Here is an 11,081-nt window from a genome sequence, read left to right on the forward strand (position 1 = left end):
GTTCACAAATAATAATAAAAACAATAAAGATATTTTTTAACAAATTAGAGATTGGAATATCCAAAATTTAAGTTCAGGACAAAGTTAGAATTTTCAGTCTTGACAAAGGACTTAAAAAAAATTAGATTTGAAAAATCGAAAAAGTTTTGAATAGTAAATATTTAAGAAACACTTTCCACATTTTTATCATTTATTGTTGTAAAAGTATTAGAATTGTCCGAAATTTCACACGTCAGTAATTCACCTCAGAATATTCCGAAATATTTACAATAGTACCGTATTGAAGAATTTCCGAATAATAAAAATCCAGAAAAAAAAGTTGCCAAGTTATAAAACTCCCAAACTAGACACTTTCCGAATCGTGAAGTTTTAGAATTTAAACAAATATTCTTTTAAATTAATGTACTGTATTTATTAAAAATAAAATAGCAAGGGCAAGAGGAGATAGAGAAATTCGAAGTGGGAAGGCGGATTCAAACCTTCAGCCATTAAGCTTGTGAATAAAGGGGAATGGTGGCGGAAGGCACGGAGGGGAAGAAGGGTCGTTAGAGGCGAGAGTGCAATGGGCGAGAGAGGCGATAGAGCAGTATCAGGAGCAGTTGGGCAACGTAATCTTTGAGGGGGAGACAGTAGACGAGATATGAGAGGATCTAAAAGAAAAAGTGAAAGCGTGCGTGCACCCTTTCACTTTGTAAAATGATAAAGAAAAAGGTGAAAAAGTAGTACAGGAAGTGGGAGGAAGCAACCGCTAAACGGGAGGAGTACGTTGAAATGAGAAAGAAGTTTAGGGTGATATGTAAAAAGAAAGAGCTTTAAAGGGAAAAAGAGCTGGAAGTGCAGTTGAGAAGTGTTAAGGCAGAAAGGCACGTGTGGAAGATAATTAATAGGGTTATAAAACGTAGGATAGGGAAAAGTGAGAAAATAGGGAGTGACGAATGGAGGACATGTTTTAAAGATTCATTCCAGGGATCACATACACGGAAGAGAGATGAGGGGATTAGAAGAACAAGAGAGTTAGATAAAGAGGAGCTGAATGACGAGGAGATAGAGAAGCAGATAAGGAAGTTGAAAGAATCTTAGGTAGCAGGGCTGAGCGGATTAGAGAATGAAGCGTGGCTGTTTGACACACATGTAAGGGAGAGGCTGAAGTGGGTAGGAAAAGTATTGATGGCGGGCTTTAGAAAGGGGAGGAGTACTATTGAAAATATTCACGTCTTGCAGCACGTGGTGGATGGAGAACTAACCAAAAAGGGTGCCAAAGTGTACGCGTTATTTGTAGATCTAAAAGGCGTGTAGCCTTCTGTGAATAGGGGTAGGTTGTGGGAGGTAATGAAACAGAGGGGAGTGTAGAGAGGCCTGGTCGAGAGGGTGAGGAAGGCATATGAGCAGCCGATAAATAAGGTGAGAGGAGGGGAGTGAATCCCTAAGGGTTTCCGGATGGATAGGGATTTGAAGTAAGGGTGCCCGCTTAGCCCAAAGCTTCTTGCAATTTTAATCGCAGACATGGAAAGTAAGCCAGCGGTCAATGTGGTAGGAGGAGTTAAGTAAGAGTAAGAGGAGTCAGTTCAGGAAAGGAGTTGGGAGAGATAAGTACGGGGAGTGGAAGTGAAAGGTAAAAGGTTTACAGGAGGTGAAAGAGTCTGTGTAATTTGGCTTCCTGTTTCGGAGGAATGGGGGAGTGGATGGTCATATAAAAGAAATGGTGAGAAAGACGAATTTGGTAATGAGGCGGGTGTTGTCGCTGGGTCAGAGGTTATCCGCAGATGACTTGTAAGAAAAATAAAATTGTTTGATTTGCTAGTGATGAGTGTCTTATTGTACGGAGTGGAGGTCTTGGGATGAAAGGTAAGTGAGGAGGCAAATAGGATACAGGAGAGGTATGTAAAGTGGACACTAGAATTGGAAAGGAATACGCCGAACTATAATTTGAGGAGGGAGACACGAAGAACGAGTTTAGGAACTATAACAGGGAGTCGAGCGTCTAAATATGAGGCGAAATTTTTATAGAAAGGATGAAGTGAGCTGATTAGGGAGTGTTGGTGGGAGAAGGAGAACAGACGTAGGGGTGCGAAGATGGAGGTGGAAAAGGAAAGGTATTTTAGAAGGGGGATGCAAAAGTTGGGCACTGTTTGGAGGAGTGTAAATGCTTCTGAATTTAATATGGAAATCTTCTAAAATCTAAATTTATTTAAAATTTTTTTTAATTTTTAAATTCTTTCTAAAAATGTTGACAAACTTTTAAATATTTTCTAAAATAATTCGGGTCTTTTCTTAAAATTTTGAAATGATTCTAGAAAATAAAAAATATTATCTCAAATAATATTGTTTCAGATAATTTAGTAACAATTTAAGAAATGCTTTGCGAGGTTTTAAAACCTTTTTACATGTGCTCTTAAAATGAAATTAACAAAATAAAAAATCATTTAAAAGTTCCCCGGAAATCTTAAGAAAATTGTTGTATTCTTTCGAAAACTTTCACAATCCTTGAAAAGCTTTTACAGTTTTTGTTCGAAATCTTAATAAATCTACTATATGTTTATAATTAATTTTGTATAATTTTTCAGGCTCGAAAAATTAAATAATTTTGCTTCATAATTTTCTGTATTTTTTTTTATTTTATTAAAATCTCTCAAAATTCTTTAAAAACTTCTGAATTTTATTTCAAAATTTTGAAAAATCTACAATTTGTTTGAAGTTTTATTAATTAAAAAAATTTCTTCAAAATCTTCAAGAGTGTTTTAAAGCAATTTGACAAATTTTTTAATTTTTCAAATATCTTTTCAAATAATAATAATAAATAATAAGCTTATAATAAACTTTGTAGAATAAAAAAGCAGAAAAAAGTTTCAGGTAAAAAAGATTAAATTTTAAACAAAAAAATTAATTTTGTATCAACAAATTGATCGTCTTGAAACGTACTCAAAACGCTACTATAATTATATACTTTTAGAAAACAAATTTCTCTAAATTCTGAAAGGTTAATATAATATTATTATGCTTTATATAAATTTTGTCAATACTATAAATTTGTAATGATGTTATAACTTTTTTTTATAATAAACAAAAGTGTCTTTTACGGTTCCAATTTGTATGGCAATAATTCTTAAAAATTAATAGTGTAAAACGAGAGAAGCATTAATTTTTTTATCTAACTGTTATGAAGCAAAAAAACAGGTTTCTGATTTCTCCTCATTTCTCAACCTACTTTTAAACTCAAATAAAAATTTTAACGTTTCTTTTATCACTAAGTGAGTACACTTGTAAACACAGATGTATAGTAATGACAAATTTATTTAATATTTCCAGAAATTAAAAAATAATTTGTTTAATTAATAACATAAAAATCCAGACAAACAATAAATTAAAAACATTAAAATACGACTCGATAAAGACCAAAAACAAATTTTTTTCAGACTGCTTTGGTAAAAAATATGAAAATATCTCGGTATTTTTTAAAATAAATTCATTGAAGTTTTTGTTCTGGATGAGGAGAACCTGAATACTCTTTATTAAGGTCACATTCTAATTTTTTTTAATAAGGAAAAAAACTTCAAACCATTAGAAATAGAATTTCAAAAAATTGTTTCTCTTGTTCCTTTCTCGTCTAAAATTTTCGTCTTCATCATTCTGATTAGTTCTGTTTGTTTTATTTATTGTTTGAACTGTTTTTGACTCTTTTGTCTGGAAATATTATTCAAATTTATGATAAACGCTAATATAAACGGCTATATTGCACTAATTATAAATAGATAGGTATACATAGGTAAGCGTCTTTAAACGAACATCACAGTTAGACAGGAAATTCAAAAAAACAGTTTATTTTGACCGAAGAAAATGAAGATAGCTTATGGCAGTTTTTTCTTTTCAATATGGGTTCTTTTTGATTTTATTCGTAAGCGATAAATAATTGAATAATTAAATAATTGAATGTAGAAGAAAAAAATATTTCAAATAATAAGTTCGTTATTAAATTAATTTAATCAATTAATTCATTCAATTAATTTCATTAATTAAAAAACTTTATTTTTTCATGAAAACATATTTGTTTCAAATTTAGTTAACACATATTTTTTCTGGAGATTAAAAAAAACTTCGAGATCAATCACTGCTCAGTTGAATTCTGTAAAGTTCATTTTTAATTGCTACAAGGTTCAGAGAACATTTTATTTCTCACTTTTTATTTTCTAATTGTCCAAATTCGAAATTTTACAGTGTCTGGATTTTATTTATCGGGATTTTTCAGTCTGAAAGGCTTTTTGTTCAAATTAATTTTATTCATAACATCTATTATTTGTTTCTAAATAATTTTTTTGGGCAATTTTAGTAGAATTATTGTTATTTTAAATTTAAACAATGATTTAAAAAAATTAAGCAATAAAAATGTTTTTTAAAATAAAAATCTGTAATCATTGCATTGTGAGTTAATAAATAATATTTTTGAAAAAATTTTTTTTATAAATGTTTCAATTGGAAAATTTTTTAAATTCAGGAATTATAAAATCTGCGAGATTTTATTTCAAGAGATTTTTCAATCGGTTCAAATTACCAAAAAATATATACATATAAAAGATTTCAAGGAAAGCTTAAGTAATTTAATTTTAAATTCAACTTTTTTCTCTGGTTTTCTCATTCTGAATTACTAATTTTCTGTCAAAGAATAATTGAATTCAAGAATTATATTAATGTATTCTTTACTGGGCCAACTTAAAAATCCCGAAGAACAAAATAATCCAAAAATAAAATATTCGTACTAAATGTAGAGGAAATTTAAGTAGCAATTTCTTTTTTCCTTCGCGGTGCAACAAATTTTGTTCATTTTTCAAATTCGGGAATTTTATAGTGTCGGGTATTTTATTTTTCGTTCCTAAATAAACTTTTTACAGAAAAATTTAAAAGAATTATTGTTATTTTAAACTCAAACAATGATTCTTAAAAATGTAAGCAATAAAAAAGTTTTCTTTGATAAAAATCTGTAATCATTGCATTTAGAATATAAAATATTTTTGGAAAAACCTTTGTTTCAATTTTTTAAAAATTTTCGTTCGTTTCAAATTGTTAACAACAAAAAATCTAAAAGATTTTAAGGAAAGCTTAATTAATTTAATTTCAAATTAAGCTGTTGCTGTATGGTTTCTCTCATTCTAAATGACTCATTGACTGAAAAAGAATAAATTTAATATAATAATTATATTAATTTATGCTTTACTAAGAAGACTGAAAAATCCCGAAAAATAATATACCCCAAAAATAAAATATGCCTTACTAAGTTTAAAGAAAATTTAAGTTAAGTTATTTCTTTTTTCGCTCTCGGCGCAACCATTTTTTTAATTGTTCAAATTCGGGAATTTTACCGTGTCGGGAATTTTATTTTTCGGTATTTTCCAATCTGAAAGACTTTTTGTTTAAATTAAAATTATTCTTAACAGTTATTATTAATCCCTGAATGAATGTTTCTTCAGAAAGTTTTAGTAGAATTACTGTTATTTTAAATTCAAACAATGATTTTAAAAAATTATACACTACAAAAATTTTTTCTTTGATAAAAATCTGTAATCATTGAACTTTGAATTAATAAATTATATTTCGAAAAAAATGGTTTTAAATGTTTCAATTTTTAGATTATTCACTTGCTTCAAATTCTCAAACCAAATTTTGAAAAATGTTAAGGAAAGTTGAATTGTTTTGTATTTACTGAGACAACTGAAAAATCTCAAAAGATAAAATTACCCAAAACTAAAATATTTGAACTCGGTTCAGGAAAAATTGAAGTAGTCATTTTTATTTTGTTTGCGGCGCAAACATTTGTTTAATTTTTAAATTCAGGAATTTTATTAATCGGGATTTATCAAGCTGAAATCCTTTTTGATTAAATTAAGATTATTATTAACATTTATTATTTATTCTTATTAAAATATCAAAGAAAAAATAAAACTCTCAGAAAATTCTGCAACTTTCTATATCTATTAAAAGCAAATATTATATTAAAAATAAAGAGTTGTAAATGTTATTAAAAAAATGTCTATAAAAATTGAAATTCATTTGGTCTTTCTCACACGACAATTTAATATCGACTGGGTCAAATTACTTTTACTATAGTATACTTAGCGCAGAATTCAATAAGTTTTTCAGAAGAATATATTTATCTTTAAATATATGCAATTAATTCTGAATAAAAATGGTTGAAATTTGATCCCAATTTATACTTTCTTTATTTTACAGAATTAAGTTCACAGGCGCTCCTACCAAAAAAGGAGTGGGAGAACGGTGTGCATGGACCTGGGCCAAATCCCCCTGCAATTAAAAGGAGCAAGAGTAGTCTTGAGATAAATGAAAATTACATTGACGGCCATGTTGAAAAATTACAAAAAATCAAAATTCCATTCCCAATTTGTACCAATTACTATTCACACACACCTTTTATTGAAAATTATTCAACCATTAAATATCAACAAGGAAAGAATCGTCAGGCTCAACTAGAGGCTCAACCTGCATCTGCATCTGGATCTCAAGATGTGAAAGGAAAAGCGCCCATGACAAAATAACAAATTATAATAAATCAATTAAATTAAATATAAAATAGGGAGTAAATTGTAATTAAATGAATAACCAATTTTGGAATATAATGTTCTAAATAAAAAGAGAATTAATTGAAAATTGCATTTGCTTTATTTCGGTGCAAAAATTTTCTTTTCTTTCTTTGAGAAGTCCTGAAAAAATTAATAAAACTAGAAATACGAATTTATAACAAATTAGAGTTGGATATGTGCAAAAGTTAGATTTATTCAAAAGTTAGAGTCTTATGATTTCAATTTTTTAGGAATTAGATTTCGAAAAACTGAAAACAGTTTGTGAAATAAATATTTAAGATAGATTATTTTTTATCGTTTACGCTCCGCATGGATGGGTGAAATTTTGCCTTAAAAAAATTCGATTAAAATAAAAAACAAGGAGCTAAAATCATTTTATCCAAATTTTCTTAATACATGATTATGAGATCAAATGTTTTAATTTTTAAACATTTTTGTTATGGTACAATTTTAAGGTTCATAAATAATGAATAAAACAAGAAATATATTTTTTGTAACAAATTACAGATTTGAATATCATAAATTTGAATGCAGTACAAACTTAAAATTTTCCTAGTCCCGAAATAGGTTTTTTTTTTCTTAATTAGATTTCAAAAAATCGAAAAAGTTTTGAATAATAAATACTACTGACAGTTTAGAGCAGCTTATTATTATTTCGCTCACTCATTATTATTGTGAACTTTTGGAAAGTTGCTTTAAAAAGAAGTTTAATTTTTACAAATAGATCTACTAATAATTTTATTATCTAACTGTTTAATCTACACAATTTTCAATGAAATTTCTTCATGTTTTATTATCATTGTGATGTCCTCAAAAAATTATAAAAAATTCAAAGCTATAATTTTAAGAATTTAGAGAAGGGATTAAATTATTTTAATGAAATAAGGCTCAGTATTTCACTTCAGAAATTCCTGGACAATTTACAATAATAACAAATTGGAAAATATCCGAATAATAAAATGCTAGAAAAAAGTTGCCAAATTATAAAATTCCAAACTTGGAAATTTCCAAATTATGAAATTCTATCATTTAAAAAATTAATTTTGTAAATAAATATAATTTATGTAATAAAAATAAAATATTTGTACAGAAGAAAAAATTAAATTTTTTTAGAATTATTGTTCAAATTTAAAGTAGCAATAATTAAAATATATATATTTCTGGATAGAAACATTTGGTCTAGAAATGTGCGTAGTTGATACAAAGTGGGTTGTTGTTTGTCTCAGCCTTGATCTATGGTGTTGGTAGTTGAGCTCGTTTGGAAAGCTGGCGGGGCGCTGATCGGGCGCTGTTGTGGCTAACTGGTAAGGGCCGGTGGACACCGAGGCCCGAACTGTGCGGAGCGGCGATGAATGTCAGACGTTGATCGGTTGCCGGGGGACCAAACGGGCGCTGGTGTGGCTTCTTCTAGGCCGGTGGGAACCGAAGCCCCCTAGTTACCGCTGCTCGTTGAGGTTCTTTGTTTACCGGGTGGACCCCAGACGTGCCCGAAAGCGATGTTTGGTCTAATGACCTTTTTTTTGCGTTAATGGTCATCGTCGCTATCCTCGGGCAGAGGAAGTTTCGAGGGGCTTAAGATAGTGGAGGAAGCTGGGGAGGAGAAAGAAGTAGGAATTTGGAAGTGTTGGTGAGGAGGGATTATGACCACTGAGCGAACAATGGCCTTGGGATGTTGGGTGGAGGAGAAGGGAGGACAACGCTCTTCGATACGACAGTTCGCATTGAAGGCGTCTCGGAGGGCTGCAAGGTGACGGTGAATGCGCGTCTGTTGCAGGGACGAGAGCGGCGCTGGTGGCTAGGACCAGGCATAGGAAAGGTCGGGAGTTCTCAGGGTGAGAAGGTAAGAGAAGACTCTCAGGGAGTACCGGAGCTGCTCAAGAGCTCACCGGTCTCGTCGAGGAAGAGAATTCGAGGGTTGCGGGGCTGCGAACGAGCAATCCGACCTCTGAAATGAAAATTGCGAGGGTTGCGGGGCTGTAAAAACGCTCCGACCTGTAGAGAGAGAAAAGATGCGAGGGTTGCGGGGCTGTAAAAACAATCCGACCTCTGGTAAAGTGTCGAGGGTTGCGGGGCTGCGACAGAACTCCGACCTCTAGAGAGACAGAGAGAGAGAGAGAGAGAGACTCTGTGGTGGATAAGAAGGCGAGGATGCTGGGATAGTGTGTGTGTGTGTGTGTGTGTGTGTGAGAGACAGAGACTTGCTCAAGGGAGGTTAGTCCTATAAGATCGTCGGAGCGAGAGTGCTTCTTTCAGGTCGATGCACCCTTCTTCTAAACAGGAGATCCGAGAGGCTGCCGGCCGTCGGTTGGCGCGGAGCTCTCAGCGAATCGCGGGAGAGGTGGAGGGGCGCATCGGACGCCACGGCATCCCCTTCTCTCCGATTTTCGTGTCTGGGAAAGAATCATGGTGCCAGACCGGTGTTGATTAGGCTGGTATCTCTATCTCAAAGGTTTCAGCTCTTTTAAAAAGTGAAATCCTTTGCGGAAATGGGTCTGGCAGTCTCTAGTAACAGACCAAAACTTGAAAGGCAAGCGAGAAGGCAGCTCATGCAGAAGAACAGTTTGAGAGATGGAGGTTTCGAAGTTACACTGAAAGGTAATCACTTAAAAATTGACGAGAAGATGCTGTCATTTGACGACATCAGTGCTACGTTTGCTGGCCCCCATTACAGTTCTTTAGTGTCATTTCTTGAGGCGAAGATTACAGTCAGGAAAAATAGGGGCAGACACCCCAAGAATACTAGTTCAGGGTCGAAATCAGCTTCTTTGTCCGAAGAATCTTGTCAAAACAGGGACGGCTCTATCAGTGATTTTCTGCTCGGAAACTCACTCCAGAATTCCTCGTCAAAAACTCTATGAAGAGGATCGAATAGCTCCCGTAAGGACAGTAAATAATCTGTCTTTGGTGGTGAGTAGGGGGTTAGCTCGGATTGTTTTCTGGAACTGCCATGGATTTTTTAATATCGGAGATTTAGCAACGTTTAATTATACATGGATATTTATTGCTTGAGCGAAACCTCGCTCCCATCGGCACCTACAACCTCTTTTTGGTTGTCTCAACATGGCTCCTTCACTGTAAATGCGAAGCTCGTAAGTGAATTTGGTAGAGCTAGTGGGGGGTTGGCACTACTTGTGAGTAGGAAAGGATTTACCTGCGAACTGTTGAATACTTCCTCGGAGTGGATTTTTGTAAAATGCACAGATCAATCCATGGTTTTTATTGTCGGTCTCATTAATTTCAAACCGAGTCTTGACCATGAATATTAACGCGATGGTTTGTATGCTGTCCGTGATCGATTAGAAGAGTTACATTCTTTGACGCCTATAATTATAGGGGGCGACTTCAATGCGCGGATCAGGGATTTAAATCGAGTATGTCCTGATGTTATACTGGTGGGGGCGACTGCGAGATCAGAGAGACTGGTAGCCGATCCTGTCATTTATAATCGTGGTACTGTCCTGATTGATTGTTTCGAACTACGTGATTTTGCTATACTTAAAGAAGGTAAAGCGGCATCCGCTTTACCTATCATAAAAGTAATAAAGGATCTCAAAATTATTCCGATCGAGAAGGTACGAGAGGCTAACACCGTAATGCATGAAGTTAACAGAAATGCAAGACTGACCTGGAGGGAGGACAGAAGGAGGATTTTCCTAGATTCACTGATTCTACTGCATTCGTAAATGGCGCTCGTCTCTTCAGTGGCTGATTTAAACGAAAATCTTATCTCGGCAATTAGGGCGGCGGCTTCAACTGCTTGCAGGATTCCTGTTAATTCTTCGCGCTTTGTACGAAAAAAGCCTTGGTTCGAATAGGCATGTTTCGCTGCTAAAAGAAAGACCAAAAATAGCCATAAACATTTTTAAAGGTCAGGGTTCACGTTGGATGATATGCAAAATTTTAATTTAGATAAAAAAGCCTATAGGTCACTTTTGATTCCTTAGAAAATTTTGTATGAGAAAGTCTTTTAAGAGCTTGCATCTGCCAGAGGGACGTCGGAGTTTTGGAGAGCAGTTAACTTCGTTTAACTTCTTTAAGCATAAAGTTGCTTATGGTAGTAATATAGACATTTAAACATGGCCAGGTAACCCTGGACACGATAGTGTCCCCATCGAGTTTTACCAAACTTTACCTGAATCAGGTGTAGACTATCTTGAGTGTCTATTCAGGAGGATTTGGGAGTCTGAGGAGGTTCCTTCTTCCTGGGCAACTATCCTAACATGCATGTTGTTCAAGAAGGGTTATAAAGAGAATCTGGACTCTTACAGCAATTTTGCACTCGTGAATGCTATTGCAAAAATATTCACACGAATCCTCATTGATAGACTTGTTGAGTGGTCGAATGCGGCGAAGTATATACCCGAATTTCAGACAGGTTTCAGGGCTTCCTGAGGTTGTACGAGGGTAGTTCAATAAGTCCTTAGAATGAAGTATAAAAACAATTTTTTTTGGGTAAATTTTTTTTTATTTTTCAACATAATCTCCTTGGAGCTC

At 33.3% G+C, this 11,081-nt stretch overlaps 1 protein-coding gene across 1 annotated transcript; it reads left to right on the forward strand.

The window, feature by feature from the left end:
• The first annotated feature begins 1,748 nt into the window (after positions 1 to 1,748).
• LOC117173756 lies at positions 1,749 to 6,542 on the forward strand. Its single transcript, XM_033362397.1, has 2 exons — positions 1,749 to 1,845; positions 6,220 to 6,542. The coding sequence occupies exons 1-2, from the start codon at positions 1,839 to 1,841 to the stop codon at positions 6,540 to 6,542; spliced, it is 330 nt and encodes a 109-aa protein (XP_033218288.1). The 5' UTR covers positions 1,749 to 1,838.
• The last annotated feature ends 4,539 nt before the right edge of the window (positions 6,543 to 11,081 follow it).

This window comes from Belonocnema kinseyi, chromosome 5 (assembly GCF_010883055.1).
Source record: "Belonocnema kinseyi isolate 2016_QV_RU_SX_M_011 chromosome 5, B_treatae_v1, whole genome shotgun sequence".
NCBI lineage: Eukaryota > Metazoa > Arthropoda > Insecta > Hymenoptera > Cynipidae > Belonocnema > Belonocnema kinseyi.